Here is a 23,510-nt window from a genome sequence, read left to right as displayed (position 1 = left end):
TTTCATGGAGAAACCGTACCGAACTCCATGATGTTAGTGTCAGATCAAAGATAAGCCTGGAAGCTTTCAACTGTGTCTGCTGTACCTCAGTTTAGACAATGCTAATCTAAGAGAAAAAGAAAGAAAAGAAGGGGACCACTGTGGAAAAATGTACCAACAAATTTTTCTAGTTTATGAACACAAAACCTTTACAGACAAAAAAGTTTTCCATTGGCCTGCACCTTACACAATGCAGCAAGGCCCGATAAAATAACTCCTTGTTGGCTGGCTGCCAGACACCCACCTGCTGCCACCCACCCCTCCTCAAGTAGGGTGGAGGGGAAAAATATTATGGAAAAGCACATGGGTCAAGATAAAGACACTCATCAGTTACTATAATGGGAAAAAAAAGACTCAATGTGGGGAAAATTAATTTGACCTATTGCCAAGTAAAATAGAGCTGGATTGTGAGAAAAAAACAAAAAAGACAAAAACGAAAACATCTTCGTCCCCATACCTCTTTTTTTACAGGTTCACCTTCACTCGTCCAGCCCTGACTCGTCGATCTCTTCTCCCTGAGAGAGCAGGGGGATGTGGGACGGGGCTCTGTGTCGAGTCCGGGCCAGCCCCTCTCTGCCGCTCCCGCCTCCTCACCCTTCTCCCTGCTCCAGCCCGGGCCCTTCCCCGGGGCTGCCGGGAAACCCCTGCCCCAGCGGGGTCTCTCCCGGGGCCGCCTGGAGCCCCTCCTCCCCTCCTCCTGCTCTCCCCTCGGGGCTGGCAGGGCTGTTTCTCACCCGGTTTCCCTCAGCCCTGGCTGCCGGGCAGCGTTTTGCCCTTTCTGAGCCAGGCTTTCCCCGCGGCGCCCGCCCGTGGCTGAGGGGCTCAGCTGTGCCCTGCGGTGGGGCCGTTGGAGCCGGCTGGAACCGGCTGTGTCCGGCACGGGGCAGCCCCGGGCCCGCACCGCAGGGGCCGCCCCACACCGCCCGCCCACACAACCGGGGCGCCCGCAGGCGGGACATCCCGCTCTGTCTGCAGAGGACGGGAGGCCGGAGGATTCAGCGCTGGCGAAATGAAAACAGACGTTCTTTGGCAAAGCGAAAGGAGGTATGTGGATGATTGTTGACTGTAGCTAATGTGGTGGTTTGGTGTACGCCATGGAGGTAGTTAAAAAGCAGAGGAGGGCTGTTGTACTGGGAGATGAGTCGTTTATATGTTGTTGACCTGGGACAATTATTTATGGAAAGTTCAGAGAAATACTTCTCACGGTGGAAATGCTTTTATTCAGGTTTAAAAGCAGAAACATGTATCTCATCTTAGTCAAGACTCATGAATGTTTCTGGGTATTTCAGACAGGTGGTGCCCTTGACAGTCTTTAATTGGCAGAACTTCTGAACATTAGGATGTGTTTGATAACAGGAACTGGCTTCAGCTTATCTCAGCACAGAACACAGATCCCATACATTTGTGCCTGTGATGTCTGTGGGTCCTCATTTTACTTCCCAGACTGAACCAGCCACAGAACCCTTGTCATAGGCACATTTTCTTAGCCTGCTTAGCTGTAGACCAAAACACACCACCACCACTACCTGTGAGAAAAATTGCCTTAATCTGATTTTCTGATGCTCGCTGTCTGTATTTCTAGCTAGCCACTAACTAGTTTAACAAGTAACCAAGTCAGATATCACTCCTGGGACTGGTGGCAGACAGTTCCTTTACCTGGAATCCATGAAAAATGCTATGCTACAGAGGAAATTCAAAAAGAACTCATCACCCCTTCCCCTTGAAACGTGCTGAAAATGGCAGAAACAATACTTGTGTTAAGAACTATCATAAAGAACTATGCTGGCAGCTTGTTTTGTTAATTTGAGATCCTGGCTTCAGCCCTCCAGCAAAGCTAAGATTGCAGGTCGTTTGAAACAACACACCATGCCAAACAGAAGCAATATTTCTGAGGACGTACAATCTATGCCCAGGTCCACTAGTACACTTACAATAGTGGCACTCAAAAGAAAAAAAACACACCATTAAAACAAAATTTTGAACATGTGATTTGTACTTAATTTAGTAAATGAGGCCCTTTTAAACATGTGTGTTTCATTTGTCTGAGTCATTAACCCTAAACTAATATTTCAAAATACAATCTTTTAGTAAGTCTGATTATTAGGTATGTTTTATTAGAAGGATGCTCAGTTTCTGAAAATAAGAGCGCTCTCTTCTACTAGCAACATTTAGCTGAACTTGTGCTTTGAAATGATCAACAGTAGCTCATATGCATGTTGAGAGAAAATTGGCACATAGTTCTGCTAACAGTCACAGGGGTTAATCCTCAAAATTTCATCTCTCTGACATGAAATTCTACCTTCATGAGTCTTCTATATTCCTTGCAGCATTTCATAAATAATTACTCTTGATCTACTTTCATTACCTACTTCATTCTGTTAACATTTTGGTTTTTTCCTTAGACTGTCTGAATCTTTCTCTGTATTTGCTGCTTCTTGTGTCCTTCCGTCAATCTCCATTTCATGTTTTGTATGACCTGTATCCACAAGCTGATGAATAGAGTTTAGAGAAACTTAAAAATACATTTAAGGGCCTTGAACATTAATGCTTTCTTCTTGTGGATTAAAGGGTAACATCTGAGAACAGGAATTATAATCAAGTCAGTTATAATCATGAGGGTGGTCTATTAATTGATTGTGATGTCTTAACAATTATGCCTTCACCCAAATCCGTTAATAAAAAGTCATAGAATCATAGAACAGTTTAGGTTGGAAGGGACTTTAAAGATTGTCTTGTTCAGCCTGGCCTTGAATGCTTCCAGGGATGGGGTATCCACGACTTCCCTGGGCAACCTCACCACTCTCAGAGTGAAAAACTTCTTCCTGGTACCTAATCTAAATCTGCCCTCTTCCAGTTTGAAACCATTACCCCTTATCCTATCACTACATGCCTGTGTAAAAAGTCCCTCTCCAGTTTTCTTGTAGGCTCCTTTCAGATTCTGGAAGGCTGCTATAAGGTCTCCTCGGAGTCTCCTCCAGGCTCTCAGTTTATCTTCATGGGAGAGGTGCTCTCATCTTCACCCTCTGCTCATCTTCATGGCCCTCCTCTGGACCATCTTGTAACAGATCCACATCCTTCTTTGTTTTCATCAGTGCACCAATGAAATCATTGATGAATCCACCCATTTTAACTTCTCCTACAGTCTAGACAGCCAAGTCTATTTGTTTGAATCAGGGAGGCAGGTTCCCTGAACTCTAGTGATGGTCATGTTGTGGAATCACTGTGTTAGTTTCAGCTTCATTCCTTAGGGACCATCAGGGTAACCATTACATTAAGCAGCACTTCATTCTTGGGCTAGTCTTTTTAATTATATTAGCTGATAATAGATGTGAGCAAAAACGGCAGAAGTGATGACAAATGGATTTTCCAGCATGGTTCATTAAAATGCAGTTCATTTAGATATCTTGCTAAGGATGTCAAATAGGTGAAAATATGTAAGATAGGCAAATCAAAACTGATAATAAAAACTACTGAAGAAATAAGAGTAAGATAAGAGTTGACGTGAAAGGTCAATTTAAGCAGTGAGACTGTTTTAAGACCATTGGTTTTAAATGGTCGTGTAAGACCACTGTACTGAGATAATCTAATAATTGTTTTTTAACTTCCTACAGTCTGGCCTCTAGTTTATGAAGACATTGTGAAAATTGCCTTTAGGTAGCTTGGATACCAGTGAAAACATCCCTGTATATTAGCTCGGGATGGACCACAAAGTCATTGAAGCAACTGACTAAAAATCGTGTAGCTAAACTACAGTGATACCAAGTGCATGCAGCCACACTGCACAAAGCCAGGGATACTGGAGTTTGGGATGGGAGCATGAAACCATTAAGCAATGTCTCTGTCTTTCTGCATACCTGAGCCTGAGTGACAGAAGACATAGTCACTTCATGACATAAGCACAGAGGACACAGCTCCTGAGAGTAACAGCACTATTTGGAAGCATATCTTACTTGAGATGCTTCTTGCTGAACTAGATCTACCAAGCCTGACAGAACTGCTTCCAGTGCTATCAGGGTACTGACACGGGCAAACTAATCCATACGTAATCTAGCTAGCATAAATGCAGTTTAACTCTTTTTATATAGATTAAACCTTTGAACTGTGATGTGGACATACCCTGATTTATCCAGTGATGGTAGCAGTAGCAAGTGTGTTGTATTTGCAAAATTCCTTGCACAATCACACTACTGAGGAAATTTATTGTTATAAGAACTGTGAGGTGGTTTTCTTGTGGGTTTTTTTTTTTCATTCCACGGTTTATTGGTATTTTGATGGGGTTTTCTTTAAGAGTGTTATCTCATGGAGTGACTTTGATATAGTTAGAAGATGTGAAATGGATGTTAGACACTAACTAATGGATGTTAGATACTAACTAATAACAAAGGGAGATTCATTACTGTGATTGACAGATGCAGGGGAATGTTCCATTGTTTTAAGCAATGTACTTGCTTTGAGGCAAGAAATTGTGCTTTATTATATTACTAGCAGTATTATTACTAGGTTGGACCCACATTGCCTTGACCAGTATCCATATAATACTAACTATAGGGAACAATTCTTTAATTACTGTTATCATTAATGTTCGGAGGCAATAACACAATAACACTTAAAGCAACTAATAAAAGATGGAACCTGTTGTTTCAGAGTACAAACACAGTAACAGATCTTTAATCCAAAGAATTTACAGTCTAAATACGAAAAAATATTATCCTTACATTTTGTGACTTATTCCTACTTTAAAGACCACAGCTGCGGGAAAATTCATATTCCTGAAGTACATACTCTAGAACAAGCACTTTCTTAAGTATACATGTTAATTATTAAATCTGGATCCCTTTGAATTCAGTAGCAAAGCTCCAGATTTCATTGGGTCCAGAACTTTGTCCTGACACTATTTTCTCTTTAGTTTTGGAAACTATCGACTCCTGAAGTCCTTCTGCACTTTCTAAAATTCAAAGTTTATACTTGTTCTCTCTTCACCCTTTTATATAGTATCACCATCTAAGTATTGCTGTGTGGTACAGAATGAATGTCAAGTGCTCCCCATTTATAAGGGATATAGATTTGAAGTGCTAATATGCCAGCTATTGACATTTCAAAGAATACTGCTGATTGGTATTGCAGCCCAGAAGCATCTTTTAAACACTAGAGCAAAGGGGATACATCAACAGTAGCAGTACTCAAACATAAAATTTTGACAGCATGGGACAACAGAGATTATTCCTCCTCCAAGTCACAAAAAATTAAATTTGGAACCTATGGGTATGTGAGACCTCCAAAGAGTTACTGTTCTTGGATTTCAATTTTTTTTAAGCTTTGTCTTTTTTTCTACCTGCAGGCAAACTTCATCAGCACCTTACTATTTCTGCTCCAGTTATATTGACCCCTCAGTTCTCTGTCTTTGCTAATCTATTGATATTTTTTCTTAAATACCTTCCAAATAACTGTCAACCTTGTCCTTAAAGGCAGACAAAATCCAAACAAATCATCAAATCAAATCAGCAGAGCTAGGGATAATAACAAAGGGAATGAAGCTGACTACAGCTGATTTCTTCTTGCCGCTAGACTGAGCAGACTGCTTCATTGCTCCATACCTCCTAACCATAGGACACATGTCTGAGAAGTGCAGATAAGATTATTGCAATAATTTCTTCCTAATCCTGTTTCCTTTGTTCCTATGATGAACCGCCTGGACGCAGCACCTGCCATCACAGACAACCATGTCATATAATCCCTTTCATAAACTTATCAAGCACTATTTAAAAAGTATTTAGGCCTCTTGATCCTGCTATTGCTGTTCTTTTTGTTAGAAATCATCTTTTATTTCTCATGCTTATTTAATTCACAGACAGTTTTTACCAATTGATCTCTTGCCCAACATTGTATACTGGTAAATAAGGTGAAATGATAAGCATGAAGTAGGGAAATGAGCTATTTTAATTAAGAACAGTCAGAACCATTCTGTTAGGATTGTTTTAGATTTGTTAAACTAAAGCCTGCTCCTTGATAGCCTGCTGGGTGGTTTGTATGTTCTGTTTGTGGAGTGCTAGGCCTATGCAGATCAGTGTGTCCCACATTGATTTTTCAAGTGTAACCTGCAGAAACATGCATGTGACAAGAATCACACATGTTATAGATTAAATCAGCTTAATGACTTCTTAAGTAGAACTATTTCTTCTCATTCTAAAAGAACGACTAGCCTTAGATTTTCTTGAATCATATCTTAATTCTTTTGGCATTTTCATATAATCATCTTATGGTCAATTAATAATACAGTTCCTGCTCTACATTAACTGAGGATAGCTATCTTTTAACAAAACGTTTTTCCTTTGCTGTTACGTACATGACATTGCATTTGTACAGTTGAATTTTGTCTCTTTTTTCTATTACTTACCTCCTCAAGATTGCTCCATTAACAGCATCACTCCGAGTAGATGCTCAGATTCAGTAAAACCTGTTGCAATCTTCCTTATTTTCTCTGTCTCCTTTATAAACTTCTCCTAGTCCTCTTCTTGTTTAAAAATAACTTCTTAGTCATCATCATGTTGAATACTTCATGGAAGCTCTAACAGATAAGATGTCTGTGAAACAGTCCATCTTATCTGAGAAAGCTGTAAGGTCAATCTAATACTATTTTGCTAATGCGTATCACACACACGTCAAGGCTTTTTATTTGACTCAATTTCTATAATAATTATTTCCTTTAAGATTTATTCTAATTGCATAGCCAAGGTCATTCTGAAAGTCCTGTAGCTGCCTTAGTAATTTTCTTTCCTTTCATTTCAACCAATACGATTACTGAATATCACTATATCTTTTTTCCCTTAAAGCCTCTATTTGTTCCATAATGAGTCATAATAACATAACAAATTATCACAATTCCCTAAAAGACAGGATAGGATAGAATAGAATCATTTAGGTTGGAAAAAACCTTTAAGATCATGGAGTCTGACTGTAACCCTAACATTGCCAAGTCCATCACTAAGCCATGTCCCTAAGCACCACATCTACACATCTTTTAAACACCTTCAGGGGGTGGTAACTCAACTGCTTCCCTAGGCAGCCTGTTCCAATGCTTGATAATCCCTTGGGTGTAGAAATTTTTCATATTATCCAGTCTACATCTACACATCTTTTAAACACCTTCAGGGGGTGGTAACTCAACTGCTTCCCTAGGCAGCCTGTTCCAATGCTTGATAATCCCTTGGGTGTAGAAATTTTTCATATTATCCAGTCTAACTCCCCTGGGGCAACTTGAGGCCATTTCCTCTGGTCTTACTACTTGGGAGAAGAGAGCAACACCCACGTCACTACAACCTCCTCTCAGAGAGTGATCATGTCTCCTCTCAGCCTCTTTTCCTCCAGGCTAAACAAACCCACTTCCTTCAGCCACTCCTCATAAGACTTGTTCTCCAGACTTCTCACCAGCTTTGTTGCCCTTCTTTGGACACACTCCAGCACCTCAATGTCTGTCTTCTAGTGAGGGGCTCAAAACTGATCACAGTATTTGAGTGCTGAGTACAGGTGGGTGATCACAGTATTTGAGTGCTGAGTACAGGTGGGTGATCACTTCCCTAGTCCTGCTGGCCACACTGTTTCTGACACAAGCCAAGATGCTGTTGGTATTCTTGGCACCTGGTCACACTGCTGGTTCATATTCAGAAAGCTGTTGACCAATACACACAGGTGCTTTTCTGCCAGGCATCTTTCCGGCCACACTTTTGCAAGACTGTAGCATTGCATGGGGTTGTTGTGACCCAAGTTCAGGACCCGGCACTTGACCTTGTTGAACCTCATACAATTGGCCTTGGCCCATCAATTCAGCCTGTCCAGGTCCCTCTCCAGAGCCTTCCTACTCCCCAGCAGATCAACACTCACACCTAACAGTGTTGTCTGCAAATTTACTTAGGGTGTCATCTTGGTTCCCTCATCCAGATAATTGATACAGGTATTAAGCAGAACAGGCCCCAATACTAAGCCCTGGGGAGCACCACTTGTGACCAGTCACCAACTGGATTTAACTCCATTCCCCACCACTCTTTGGGCCCGGACATCCAGCCATTTTATCACCCAGCAAACAGTATGCTTGTCCAAGCCATGAACAGCTGGTTTCTCAAGGAGAATGCTGTGAGAAATGCTGTCAAAGGCTTTACTAAAGTCCAGGTAAACAACATCCACAGCCGTTCCCTCACCCACTAAGCAGTTACGAAAACCAAGAATATCCAGACAAAACTATTTCTAGCACTTTTTTGTCACGAGTATATAGTGGTGAAATATCAAAAATGTTGCAATTTCTAATATCATTAATCTCTGTAGAAGTCTTTATGTATGTTCAACCCTTGAAGCTTGTGGAGAATATTTATAAGACCACCAAAATAAAACTGCTTCTGTCACCTTTCTCCAAAGTAACTTTGATCAAAATAAGTTTCTATTTGCTCCATGCTGCCTGATTTTATTTCTTTACAATGGATCACTTCATTAACCAACAATGCTATCCTACTGTCCCAGCTTTAGTTATTCATTCCTGAATATCACATAGCTTTAAATAAGAGTGTTCCAGTCATGTTATTAGATACTGTAGGCAGCAGTAAAAAGCACGTAAATTGTTGGAAAATATGTACAGAAGGAAAGCTTGGTGGTCAGAAATAGTGAAGATTAATAAAACTATAAAGTACTTGTATGAAACTAGAGTTTAGGGATGTGAAGGTATGTAAAATCACAGGTAAAACCAATTTAGTAAATAAAAAAAGCTGTGGTCATATTCATAATGTGACCACTGAAGCACAATCTATGCAATGCATTAGGAAGAAAAAAAAAAAAATTTCTATATTGATGTCTAGCATAATTCTATATATGAGCTGTAACTGTTTGTTGCTCATAGACTTAAATTTAAATCTACCCTCAATAATTTTTTAGCCGGGACTGCATAAAGAAAATAACAGAGAATTTAAGAAATTAATGGAATTCACCTGCGGACAAAGTAGCTTCTTGGATGTAATTTAGACACAAATGGATTTATTTTTTTTTAACCTCCAAATCATGTTTTAAGTCAGAACAAACAGGATCAAAACAAGAATCACTTGATAAAATGCATTTGTTTCTGTGATGCTTAGATAATTACCCTAACAATCCATGAGTATCTACAGTATCAGTGTCCCTCCGGTCCTTTGTTGGCTCTTCAGACACCTGGCATCATTTCATACCACAAATACAACCCAGATACACATAATTTTCAAAACAGATGTTATCAACATTGCATCGTCTAATTTTTTTAACACCAGTACTCTAAGCCTCCATCTGGGTTTCCATAACTTAGCTCAGAGCCTGCATTTCTGGGTTTAGCCTCTCGATCTTGTTGCTCCCTGCTCCTGACAGGTACATTTCTGCCATGCTTCTGCTGCTGCACCTGCCACCACTGGCCTGGCAACTCAGCTGACCTCCTGAGCTAACGAGGAAGGGCAGGGGGCAATCTTACCTCACCCGACTTCACCAAGTTTCTGGTCTCAGATTTCTAAAGAATAACTGCTTCTTTCTCCTACCACTGAAAATTAAATTTTCTTAGCTCCTGAGTTTCACTCTAAGTCACTAAATATCGTCCATCCTCTAGGTGTTCAGAATGTGCTAATGGACGTTGCATCCTACCTGGTCTAAAATCAACAAAGTAGTAACCATTTGCAGGGTTCTTTTGACTTTACAATTTATGAGGAGTAGGATTTCTAGCTCTTTGAGGTTTAATAAGAAGGTATTAAAAAATGTTTAACTGTGAATCCTCAATGTCTTCAAAATTCTGTGTGCTTTAATACATGCATGCTAGTTTCTACAGTCAAATCAGTATAATGCTCAAAATCTCAATGGGCATCTTTCAGCGTGCTTCATAAGTCTTTTTCTAATGAAGAACACTTAACTAGTATAAAATGTGCTTTATTCACCATTTTAATCTTCTCCAAAAATCTTTCATTTCAGAGGAGTCAAATAAAAAAGAACAAGCTTCAGGTGAGATCCACCCAGACTGATGTGCAGTGACTACGAACAGGGCTGAACACACTGTCTCCACCCAACATTCTTATTAAAAGCTAACACAGCTAGCACAGCATGTCAGGCACTGTCCATAGGACATTTGATATGATGGACAGTAGCTTAATTTTATGCATACGGTAATTCTTACAATAGGCTCCATGTGTTCAAATGATATAGTTTTGAGGAAGATAACATAAAAAAAATTTATCACTACTTTAAACATAAAGTTCATGTAACTCTATGACTAATAATTCTACAATAATAACATAACATGTACATTAATAAAATAATAGTTTAAATAAAGGAAAGTACTGAAGTTTTCCTTTCCCCCCAAACAAATCAAGATGACATAGCATGTTTCTGAAATTTTTTATCTTCAATAATGGTTGAAATTAAAATGTTAATTCCAGCTTCATCTATTTACAGAAATAATCCGTGCACTACGCTAAAATAGACATATTTTCTGAGTCCGAATAAGCTTTATAAGTAAGCCTATTTTAAATTTTCATATTCTGTTGAGTTGAAATCATAGTTTTCAGTTGAAGTGGGCCTTAAACTGGGCCTTAGCCACCTCTGACCTCTTGAGCACTTCTTTACATATCATGTTTTGGTCAAACTCCTTGGTTATTTACCTCATTGTAAATGTTGCTTCTCTAGATAGTCCAATAAAGCCATAGAATAATTCCTTATTGCTATAGTAATGTATAGGCCCTGTATAAAATAGTATTATACAATATTGTAGATCTGTGTTCTAAATCCTTTACGTGCAAAGAAATGGTTGTAGTGATATTCAGCCTGAGAAACAAGTGCATTAAATATACTGTCATGAACTAGACTATTGGCCTCCAAGTTGGTGTGAATGGTAAACAGTACATAGTAGTAATGTCCCTTGTGTGCAAAGGAAAAATAGGAATCAAATAGAGACAATATGGTTCCCACATCCTCCATGCTCCATGGAAAAAATAAACTGAAACTTGCTTTCTTCCTCTTCTAAACAGAAAAATGGTTTTAAAAGCCAACAGAAGCTTCCTCCTCTTTGTTCAAGGAGATACAGATAAGTCCCTTAATTTTCCCATGAAGTGTTCAGTGAGGGTCATTATCTGAGCTTGTACAGAGTACGTAAAACATAACAGAATCGTTCAGTTTGAAGGACGCTTTATAAGAGTGTGATATTGTTTTGGTTTTTTGAGATGTTTAAAAGTTTCCTTCTCAGTCATTGCAGCTGCATTTGCAAAGTGAACAGAAGTAATTTCAAAGGGACTGAGAAAATACAAGCTCTCTCCTTCCACTTGTAAGATGTTACAGCTTGACTATACTGTGCTAGAAAAATTAATGTTTGAATGAAAGTTTCAGTACTAATTACATGCAGTACTAATTGTAAACTAATAATTTCTGTGCCAGGAAATATGCATGCATTTAGGAGCATAGGAATTTTATTGGATTAAATTTGGCATACATGTAAATTTTAGATGGAGTAGGCCTCTATGTATGCGGAATGAAGGACTGCAATGAGTAGTTCAGGAAATACAAAATAACTTAGTATTATAAAAGTTTTTTCATTTGCTGTTCAGCTTAGAGAACAGAGTTACACTTTGGCCAAAATATATTTGTCTTTGCGTTGATTTTGAAGGTATGTCATAATCTAGGTGGCTGGAGCTCTCATTACTAGAATGGGAAATGAAAGTGCTTTTCTTTTACTTTGCATTTCGCAGGAAACTATATACTTTTTTATCATTCATGTGAATGTATATGTTACTTTTACAGAGAGCTTCAGGATGTTGGTGGATTATTTTTGTTTCGGCTGTTAACACTAATCATTTAAATAGAAGGTATTATCTAAATTACACTAATCTTAAGGGCTTCTCGTGACACTTTTCTCACATATTGGGAAAAATATAGCTGAACATTTCTATTAGTGCAGAGAAGACAGTACATGAAATACTCTTGGTGAGTCTTCAAATACTTACGATTGCCACTATTGCCACCATTTAGTGGACACTTAGTGCCGTGTATCCTTTTTACGCCTAATCATTCTGCAGTGTTAATGACATATTCAAAGACTTTGCAGATCCTTTTTATTGCTTAAACTTTCAGTGGTGCCAAAAGTACCTTTGGCTTGTTTGTGCTGTATACTTACGACACTTGAGTCATGCTTAAAGCCACCAACCATAAAGAATGAAGAAAAGCATGTTACTTTTGTCAAGACTTTCACTCCTTCAGCTGCTCTGGCTTCTATCCTTGTCAGTCTTTCTCATACTTGTTCTTTGTCAAAAGGTAAATTGATATTTATGATCAATAAATATCCTCCTCCCCCTTCCCCTTCCCTCCTGTCCTCTCCCACTTCCCCTCCCCTTTTTCTCCCCCTCCCCTCTAGAAATTGAAGGTATATGTCTCATTTCATTTCTCCAACCTCCAGTCATTCCACTGTGCTACAGTTTTAATTTCTGTTTTGAAGCAAAGCATGCTGATTTTTCTTCACTGCTCGTGTCCTTGGTCTTACTAACACTCAAAGTCCAGCCTGTTCAAGTTGCCACTGTCACAGCTGGCTTGAAGAATGACTATTCTGTGCAGATAATGGAATCATGAGAGAACACAGCATTTCAAAGTGTTTTCTTTCATGCATTCTCATTTACCAGAAAGGTTACACTTGCAGATATAAATGGACTCAAGGCTAGTACCAGATGCAGTTTAATATTTGTCATGAATTTGCTATAGTATACTCAGTTATGTTTAACATTTATGGCCATTTTGTTATTGGCATTCTGGATGAAGCTGAGTTAGTGTAACTCTACAATGACTGAAAAGCATTTCAATATTTTCTCTATATTTAATATAAGAATAATAAACCTTTTATGTTATTCATCCAATATTTGACCAAAGAGTATTACTAAATAGCCTTGTAGACTGTTCGATTCCTTTAATGCCTGATTAAAGGAATAAAAAACCCACATTATTTAAATATGGTTTTGGCATTTCATTTGCATCAGATACTTTATATTATTAATTTTCTGAAGTGCTTCTGCAACTATTTCTCCCTGCATGCTATATATCCCCAGTTTAGCTCACAGGTTCTTAGTACCTTTTTCAGGTTATGTTCACTTTTTCAAAATACTAATTTTTTTTAAAGGTATTTAAATTCAATTAATCATTTATTTTCAATATATGCTTACTTCAAGGTGAATTTGATCATTTCCCAGAGTAACTAGCAAAATATTTATCCTACTTGGTGATTAAATTTATCTTTTCTCTTCTCCTGAGCATTACTACGTGCTATTGTAACGTTATTCCAGCTACTAGTTGGCTAGGCCTTCACACATTTCAAAAAAAGGTACTTTTAGTGTGCCCTTTACTCACTTAGCCTTGACATAATTCCGAGCTCCTTCCAGTCTGTATTTCTACAGTTTTCTGCGGATTCCCTGGGAGGAGATAGCCTTTCTGGGGAAGCTGCTAGCCATTTCCCTGGGCAGTGCCAAGTCTAGTCCCCTGAAGGGTCTTTATTCTGTTATTTACTTTTTCTTTTTCCCTCAGAATTTAAAATTGCACCATCACATGGTCACAGCAACCAAGGCTGTCATCAGTCTTCAAGTCCATGACCATTTTCCTTATGCTTGAGCAGTAGATGCAGCAAAGCAATCTCCTCCAGTTTGGCCATCCAACACCTGCATCAAAAATTGACCCTGACAGATGCCAGAACTCTGAGCCTCTCCAAGTTGTCCTTTCAGCAAATGTTGGGTAACTAAAGTCCTCCATGAGATCCAGGACCTGTTATCATGAGGCTGTTTAAAGGAGGCATTGTCCCTCTGTTGTTCTTGTGGCAGTCTGTAGCAAATGCCCACTGCGATTACCCATTTTGGCCTCCCCTCTGACCATGATGCATAAAGCCTCCAGCTTTTGTGTTGCCTATTCTTCTCTATGTTCGTGTTGGTCCAATGAAGGTCTTCCTCAGCATTGGTGCCCACATGAATGAGCAATGAATCATTATTTTTCATTATTATATCCTATTAACATAATGACCATGAATTCCAATTCTGGATATTATGCTAGTCAGTGCATATAAAAAGTTCAAAGCTGAAAGACTAATCTAAGAGAAGACAATGTGAATGTAGATAGGTGGGAAATATAAAGATACAATAGAGAAAAATTCTTTACCATAATACATGTTGATTGCAGCACATAAAGCAGCCTGAAACATTACAAAATTTTGTTTGTTTATAGGAAGATAAGGTTTTGGGAAATAATATGAAAAAGAATTATTGAAAAAATACGTAGAAGGGGAGTTCTATTCAAAAGCGGAGGGTGGCATGCATGGTAAAAGGCAGGAATTTGCTTGGCTATAAAGGTGGGCATACTGGAAAAGGATTCCTTCCTATGAATGAAAGGGGAGTAAGAGATGGGCAAAAAGATGGCAGTGAGCGAGGAAGAATAAAGCTGAAGCTTTATTGACTATAGAAATCAGTGAACAGCTCCCGAGAAAGTTTTAACATGCACAAAGTAACTCAAGAAAACATGCACAAAGCTCAAGAAAAAGAATCTTTCCAGCAGCATTCTGAGTGACTGTGCATGGACAAAGATTTGTTTGCTAGGACTGTAGAAAGCATGTTGTAAAAAAGCAAGATACTATCAGAAGGAACAGTATGAACAATAGGTTTAGTTATATGAGTGAAGACAAAAGGTTTTAGTGAAGTAATATAACCTTTCTCATCTCTATCCAACTCACTGAAACTGCAAATCAGTGTCTAAGGTGAAACAACTGCAGACTGGACTGACAGACCAATTTTTTCTATAATGTTGTTTGCATGTAGATGTTATAAGTAGGTAACTCTTTGGTTGTAGGATTGAGAGACTATAATTGATGCAAGTGGGCAAAGTAGTTTTAATCACTGTGCCCACTTATAGTACCTATTTTACTGACATGTGACAATTATTTATTTTGTAGCATTTTAGGTATATAGTAAGACTTAAAAAAATCCAGAGGACCGAATACAAAAAATAGAATTTTTTTCTATAATTAATGCAATTGCATTATTTCCAGTTTTAATCACTTGCAATAAATATTTTGTCAAAACGGCTTTAATCAAGTATCTTTTAAAGTATTTGTAAATATTTTTAAGTTTTAACATCAAAGGCCATTTTCTTAGATAAAACATTCTGTAGCAGCCTGCAAACTAAACACATTTTTACTGCATTATTGAAATTCGGCTTCACTGCCTTTCAAATGAAGTAGGTACATAGACCTGGGTTCTTCCCAGAAAAGTAGAGATTTACTAGTATAATTCATGCATAGTCAATATGCGTTTCAATATAGTGAAACCTGGGACATGACAGTTTTTTAAAAGCTTTGGCACAAAGATAACTAACTACCTGTCGGAGGCAGTTGCAAGGGATTACTCCTTTCTGTATGTTTTGATCGAGTTCCAGTGGTAGACATGGTAGAGAGTTTATTTCATTCTTGCGGCAATGATCATTGCTGTAACGGCGTAGCAGGAGTTCTGGTGTGATTTCTACCTATTTTGTTGTAGGCTGGGAAGGAAGCCTGTTCATCAGCAGTCAAGACTTTTGACGCTTCCACCCCAGCAATCAACAAGCTCTGAATAAGATGTAACAAAACCCCACAGACTACTATCCGGAATAGAAAGACTTAATAACATCTCTGTAGGCTCTTAAAACCATGGATGTGTGAGGATTGATTTAGAAGCAACCTATGTAAATAAAACAGAAAATATCTGAGGGAAATTCAAACTATCAGCTTCCCAGAAGTCAGTGAGCCAGTAAGTATTAGGCCTCTGTGGGAAGGGGCCTACACTTATCTGCAGATATGGAATTTGAAATACTTGTTTTGGTGTACTTTATCACATTGATAGCGTTTTCAGTTAGATTATCTTGTTTATGATCCCTCATGTGACAAGATGCAGCGTAGCAGGGGAAGCTGTGGCCTCGGCAACCTAATTCAGCATGTTTGGAGAGCAGGAAAACAGCATAAAACTTCCTAAAGATGACAGTTATTATTTTTGTGTTCACAGATGTGGTTTTGGATGTAGCTAACTGAGTGAATGTGTTCTGCAGATTTTTTATTTTGCATTCAATTTTTCAATCCTGCCTAAGTGAGACTGCCAGACCTGTACTACTTTAATTTGGGCAGCATTTAGGTGCAGTAACATTTAAAGAAAAGCTATAAAATATGTTTATGAATACACCAATGTTGCTCGTGTACCGGGTGCGGGTCATGGGGCGCTGCCTGCCGTGAGGGCCTGGGGCTGCCCCGTGCCGGGCGCCGCGGGGAAAGCCTGGGAGACACCCCAGGGAAGGTATTTTCTTTCAGGCCCTGGAGAGGACCCCATGGTGGAGCAGGTCTACACTGAAGGCCTCCAGGCTGGAGAAGAGGAACAGCATGAGGATGCAGGAGAGGCAGAGAGGAGTTGTTATGGACTGACCACAGCCCACCATTCCCCATCCTCCTGCGTCTCTTTAGGCGGAGGAAGTAAAGGAGTCAGGAACGGAGGAGTGAAGGTGAGCCTGGGAAGAGGGGTGGGGGGGGGTGTTTTAGATTTTCTCTTTTCACTCAACATACTACTTTTTTTTTTCTTTTTCTTATATTTGACAAAAAAGTTACATAAATTTTACCCAAGTCAGGTCTGTTTTGCCCATAATGGTAATTGATAAATGATGTCCCTGTCTTTATCTTGACCCACAAGCTTTTCCATTTTATTTTCTCCCCTGTTCTGCTGAGGAGGAGGAGTGAGAGAGTGGCTGGGGGGGTGTCTGGCAGACAGCCAAGGTCAATCCACCACAATCAGGCTCCAGTTTATCAGGAAACACTTTCACTATGAAAATATAATATGTTAAAGAAATCACTTTTTAAAGTTCATTTCTGATCACACCCTGCCTAAATTCTCTTCAGAACTAACACCTGGATTCAGCTTCTTTTTAAAAAAAAAATAATCTTGAGTTACTCGTTAATAAAATAGTTAAAACTATGTGTATTACCCATAAAATGTAGCCATTCTTTCTCTAGAAAATATCTAAGAATTGATTTTGTCAGATTTCACTTAATTGATTTGATGTAAGTTTAGCTTAAAACTGGAATAAAGTAGGTTTCTATGATGAATACTAACTAATTAAAGTACTGGAGGTCATTGTGCTTGGTTGAAGATCAAACATGATAATGGCATGGAACTGGACAGGTTCATTAACATCTGTTCTTGCAGCTTGTCTTTCTTTGTTCATCCTTCAAAATTTTCCCTCTCTTGTAAGGTGTCCCTTTATGTGTTATTTCTTAGAAAGAGACAGAGAAAACACATTTGAGACATTTTCTGTAGATAGGGAAGAAGAAACAATCGTGGGGTGAGATGTCTTCAGTCTAAAACAAGAGTCTCATTTGATGGAGTCTTTCAGGTAAGCTGGGTTCCATAATGCTTTTGCAAAAATAGTGAGTTATTGTAATCTCCATTAAAAAAAAATTAAAAAAAAAACCCAACACCACATCAAAACCCCTAAAAGAAACCACACAAGAACAACAACAAAAAGACTGTGGGAGAAAGCATTCTGGAGCTGTCTGAATGCTATAAATAAAGTATATGGTCTGCACGTTTTCAGTGCTCTGACCTTATTGGAAAAAATCCCAATTTTTCAATCCTGCCTAAGTGAGACTGCCAGACCTGTACTACTGCAGAAATGTAATGATGGTTCAAGCTGAATAAAATTCAGCATTTATAGACCCTATAGGATAGTCCCTTAATATGTTTAATGTATATGAATGGGGTTTTGTGGTTGGCGCTTTTATTATTATTATTTTTAATTTGAAGCCCTGTTATAATATGCTAATGCCGGAACATAATGACAAATGTTGCCTGTAGCAGCTGCTTTCCTCAGCAGTTGTTCCAAGCTGTGGAGCTTATTCTGACACAGTTCAGCTCTGTGTCCTAACTCCACACTCTAGCAAAACAGTTAAGTGTATGCTTGACAATCAGCATCTGCTCAAGTGCTGCTGATTAAAATGTAAAAGATTACTGTATGAAAGCTATAGCAAGGACACAATCTGCTTAAGCAACAGTACTAACAAAAATGTTTTGCCTGTGTCTCTGAGTTCAGATCAATGGTTTCAAACATTACCTACAGGAGTCTGTCAGCCACATCTTGGCTGCTCCTGACACCTAGGCTATCTACAGTAGAACTAAAATAGCTTTGCCTCTACAAGCTGAAAGGAGACCTTTATTTAGCCTTGTTCAAACAGAACGGAGTATGATCATGTGCTTTACTGAGTAGGGACTGATGAAAAACGAACTTCAAATCTAAAAATAGAGAGATGCTACAGGCTCCTCCAAGAAACTGCAAGACAGGTGATTGCTTGATTTTTTTTATGTGCACAATCTTCATTCTGTTTCCACAACCACAATTTTACCATCATAGCTTGGTTTTGCTAGAGAGGTGGTAAATGGAAGATACTCGTGTCATATGGGTACCACAATCAGGCTGTAACTGGGCAACTGGTGTTGCTACTGGCTAAAGGGATGTAAGCAGCTGTAACACCTATCCAACCCTGACCCTCTAAATTTTGTCTCTGTTTGGGCTGTTACACACCTGTAGGGCTGTATAGTAAACTGGCTGAGGAAGGTTATTCTTCTGCAAATATAAAGATATGTCTCAGAAAAGTATGTTCTCAGAGTAACTTAGTGCAGGCAACATTTTAAAAAAATTAATATCCAGCTGCTGAGCCACTGTATGTCTTGCCACCACAGCCTCTTCTGTCAGACCTATACTGCTTTATACTAGAGATTCAACACGTGGCACTTTAAGGAGTAGCACTTCATGTTGTCCATCACTATGATAGGTTCCTAATACTCCTAACAGTATTTGTAACCGATTTTATGTCAGGAGTGCCCCTTCTTACATCCCTAAATAACAGTCAAATAGCCAGTAAAACTGGCCTCAGCTACCAGCATTGGAACTTAAGCAGGGCAGCACATACTGTGTTGTAAAAGGAACACTGGTTATAGTGTAATGATTTGCCAAGCTGCACTGCAGGTTTACGTGTGGCTTTATGAAACATCTTTAAAAAGCAAATGCTCCACTCCACAGAATTTAGTCAGAAACTTAACACCCCCCCCAAATATTAAGTTGTTAGGTTACAAGAAAGAGGGAGAAGGAAGGAAACAGCATGTGACAGAACACTTACCGAGACACCTCCAGCCTTAGCATTGTCCTGTTGTATCGCAAAACCTAGAAATGCCCTTCATGGTATAAGAAAGTGTATTTGGCTAGTCTGTAAGTGATTTTCAAAACTTTTTTTTGCTATTCTGCAGTAAGAATGTAAGCGTTATTACTGACTCAGCCCAGTATTGGACTCCGATGCACTAGAATAAAATTATTCAGGGGTAATACGAAAAGCCTTGTCATGAATGCACAACTTGCTTATGGTAGAAGCAATATTCTTGTCCTTTCAGTCAGAAGTTAACTTACTCCTAGATATAGCACTTGCAATTGAATAACAACCTCAACTTAGGTAAAACATTCAGCAATTTATTATATAAGGTTCTAACACTTTTGCCACCAGTATCTACAAATTGATTGTCATAGTTCTTTTAGCATCTTTTAGCATCTTTTCAATTGCACCCAAATGCAACTGTTTGTAGTATAAAATTCACACTGAAATGAAAGCGCCTAAAGAAATGAGATTACTGACTCACGTATTTATCTCCTAGAAATCAAGAAGGTCAAAGTCAGATTAATATTTAATATTCAAATTAAATGTCATGAGCATAAATATGTAAACACTGTTAATAAATCTTCGCATTTCATTTCAAGCTGTGGTCTAAGGATTGCTTAGGTTTAACACACTTGATAATTATTTTTTAAAATATCACAGAAAATATTATTACTACTGTATGGAAAAAAAATCCAGATTGGTTTGCTTTCTTTGATTTAACTAGCAGTTTTAAGAATTTCAGTCAACATATAGCAATGGGTATTTTAGTATATGCTGGGCTAATTAAGGTCTGCCTAGAACCATGGAATTATGAAGGTTTTCTAAGAAATACAATCTTAAAAAGAAATGTATTGAAAAATAATTGCTCGGTGTATGAAGAAAAGTAAGTAGGACAGTAGATAAATATTTGTGTATAATAGCTGAACTTGTATGAAGAACTGATCCTCTGCAGCTGATAACAGTACTACTGCTATACATTTATTTAGACATAAGAGTTCTATCAAGTGAAAATTGTTGATGAGTATTTAAAAGTCTAATTTGATCTCTGCACTATGTTGTTACATTGAGAAGGCAGAACTCTTTCCTGGCCAGGGCAAAGTCTTCACACTTGAGATATGATTGTTCCCTGCATAGTTGTGTGTAGCCAAAGGAATCAAGAGCAGATAAGGTAGGTAAAACTTTGTGTAGGGATAAGTAGAACTGAGATAATCTAATACAATTTATCCAAATATAGAACATCTAAAACATCTTTATATTCTGAATGCAAACTAAATCAAATGCAAATGATTGCCCGGTACCAGAATATTTAGCCAAAGCCTATTTAGGTCTGTGTAAACAACAAGAGAGATAATATAATTTTGCTCAACTCAAACTACTTCATTGGTTTTCCTTTTGTGAAAATACGTCAGGTCTTAGCAGAGAAATGTCATAATATTTGAAAGTAAAGGATAACAATAGCACAGCTGTGCAAAGAATACACGGTGTTTTCAATTAACAATCAAATTTAAAATAAAAACTGAATATATGACGGTCCAAAACTTTGCTAGGCCCACTATTGTAAGCTATTGTTATTCCAGTCGAGTAATTCTTGTCTTTGACGTGAAATTAGTTACACACAGTCAGTGGCAGATGGAGGACAGACCTGCAATGCTGTCCTCAGAAATGGAGAAAATAAATTCAGCCTTGCCACACTGATATCAAAGTCATTATTAGAAATTCAATGTTAACTCTTCATCACAGGAACAGATTGGTATAAATCCTTTGAAATCTTTGCTCATTCAAAATTATTTTAACATTCAAAAGTATTTTTGCTGCAGAATACATTTAGGACACAAAAAAAATTCTAACATTCTTTGGTCAGATAGGTTCAAGCAGTCAGGAAAAATCAGCTGGACAGAGAGATTTCTACATTACTTTTGTTAAATCTTGTGACTTGTTTAATGTAGCTTAATTAATTGTTTCCTTTTGTTCAAAAAAGATCTCTTTTCAGCATGGAATAGACAAGAAATGGATACTGGTGCATGTGTTATACTGGTATATTTGTGTTTGCATAATCAACAATCAAAATTCAGTGATAACTACCTAGCCTTTTCTAAGCAAGACATCAAATAAGTGTATAGTTCCACCTATAAGTGTATAGTTAGATTTTCTCTAACATGTTAAGATCAATTTTGAAATCCCCCATCTTATTGCATTGTTTAAAATGAAAAAGTGCAATTTAACTGTACAACAACTAATTCAATTATCATAAGAGGTGAACTCGAACAGGAGTGATGAAAAAAAAGTTATTAGAACAAAGATGAGTGATCAGGATGGTAGGGATATCTTAAGCCAGATTTCAGTGCCAGAAGAAGTGTTTGTGAAATTACATTTTCTGTATGGCTCAAGGAAGAAAATTCCTTCTGGGGCTGCTTTTTGGAGATAGGCAACAGTTCACCTGGTGACTAGTTTCACTCCTCAAGGCGATGAATCATAAGATAACATCCAACAGAAGTTTTACAGTAAACAGAGGGCTTTTTGCTAAAGGCTAAGGGGGCACTGGTGCAGAACAATAGGAGGAACCTGTTTACAGAGGCATGAGAGGGAGACCTCCCAGAAGAGCATCCCTGTATGGAGACCCAGGGCCCTGGGCTCCTGGGGAGATCCACCTGAGCCAAGAGGATCCTGCTGAGCAGGAAGAGCAGTGAAGCAAGAAAATATACATGCCATTTTTTACTACATATATCTGAGCTGTGCCAAAGGTGACATTTTGAGTGCACAGCAATTTTAAAAGAGCATGGTTATTTGCTTTTGTTGTTGTATATTCCCAGAGTGACCAGCTTCCCTATGTAAGGGGAATGGGGGGCAGGGGTGGAGGGGAATAAAATAAAGCTAAGGCAAAGCCACTAGACTGCTTAGGCCACAAGGTCTGATTTTTCTTGACAGGGTAACAGAGACGTGTTCTCTTTGTAGGATATATCTTTGGCCAAAGAGGCCAAAACCAGTCCTGAGGCTTATGCAGATTCCTCCCACAGTCTGATAATAGGGATTCAGGAGAATAAATCTAATGAACATCCACAGTGGGAGCTTTGTCAGAACAAACGGGTCATGGAGGATGCTGTTGTGGATATCTATGCTGACATGAATCTTTGGCGACACGTGTGATGGCAGTCAACTAGAAGTAACATGTTATCATTACATCTGTATCTCACTGAAAGACAAGCTATCTTAAAAACAGAGAAGGTTCAAGGAGGAACCAAAATGGATTCAGAGAGGGGAAAGTGTGCTGCCATAAGAAGCTGGAGAATTTTAGTTTACATAGTTCTTCAAACAGAAAGTTAAGACATGTTCGATTACATCCTATAGGTACCTGGCTCATGAGGAAACACATCTGCTTTTGATGACCTCACTTTGAGCCAGAAAGTAAATTAGACTACCAAGGAAAGAATGTGAACATCAGATATGAAATAAAAATATTTACAATACTGTAATTGCTAGTCTTTTAAAATGCTTCTGGCTTTACCAGATAAGGAATTTGAGTTCTGGCAATACCAGGAGCAGATAAGTGAAAGTCACATTTAAAGATTCCATTGCAGTTTTACTTTCAGGCAGAACAAAGTTTTCAGCATCTGAGAAATAAACCAAATGCAGTGAAATGACAGAAAATGGCAGAAAATTTTGTCCCTTTTATATTGGAAGACAGTACAGAAAACTGAATTCAAACCAAGTTGAAGAAAACAGTGTAATAAAATCAGTCAGTTATCTTACCTTCTGAGCAAGTACAAGAGATGCTGCCCATTGGATCATGTGACAAGGATGATTCACGGGTCAGACTGCATGATACAGAGGCACCCACAGGTCAGATCACATGGTAGGAAACATGGCATGGCATGAGCCCAGGTTCTCTCTGGAGACTACGTTCTCTCCTAGATGCTGCACATATGCTCCTCCATGCATTAGATTAAATTTCTCAGTAGGTCAATCTGCTATGTCTGGAGTGGAAGAGAAATTATAACTGAACTGGAAAAGTATTACCTGGAAACCCTGAAGTTGGGCAGTGTGAGAGAAACACGTGTATGCATTGTGCATAATGCTGAAATTCAACAGTTGTGAAAATAGGTTTCTGTAGGAATTGGCCAAAAAAAAAAAAGGGGATCTTGTTCTATCCTCTGTTTTCCCAGTATATACTACCAAATAGATTTTGGTAGGGAACTGCCCCTTTATTGCTCATTAGCAATTGTGCAAATCAGAGAAAATCTACCAAAAAATGGAA

The 23,510-nt window shown here is 38.5% G+C and overlaps 1 protein-coding gene across 8 annotated transcripts in view; it reads left to right on the top strand.

The window, feature by feature from the left end:
* The first annotated feature begins 502 nt into the window (after positions 1–502).
* Positions 503–23,510, top strand: part of LOC106887375 (U1 small nuclear ribonucleoprotein C-like) — a 68,919-nt gene continuing 45,911 nt past the window's right edge. For 4 of the 8 annotated variants that reach the window (XM_014940834.1, XM_014940836.1, XM_014940840.1 and 1 more), the window contains exons 1-2: positions 503–1,083; positions 16,376–16,563. In XM_014940834.1, coding sequence (XP_014796320.1) covers positions 571–1,083; positions 16,376–16,486 — 624 coding nt within the window. In that variant the 5' untranslated portion in view covers positions 503–570 and the 3' untranslated portion in view covers positions 16,487–16,563. Of the gene's footprint in view, positions 1,084–16,375; positions 16,564–17,333; positions 17,449–23,510 lie in introns of those variants that run through there. The other 4 variants (XM_014940837.1, XM_014940835.1, XM_014940838.1 and 1 more) reach the window with 3 other exon arrangements.

The sequence above is a fragment of the Calidris pugnax genome, unplaced genomic scaffold, assembly GCF_001431845.1.
Source record: "Calidris pugnax isolate Ruff unplaced genomic scaffold, ASM143184v1 scaffold8, whole genome shotgun sequence".
Taxonomy (NCBI): domain Eukaryota; kingdom Metazoa; phylum Chordata; class Aves; order Charadriiformes; family Scolopacidae; genus Calidris; species Calidris pugnax.
The sequence above is the reverse complement of the archived record's forward strand: the minus strand, read 5'-3'. Positions and strand labels throughout refer to the sequence as shown.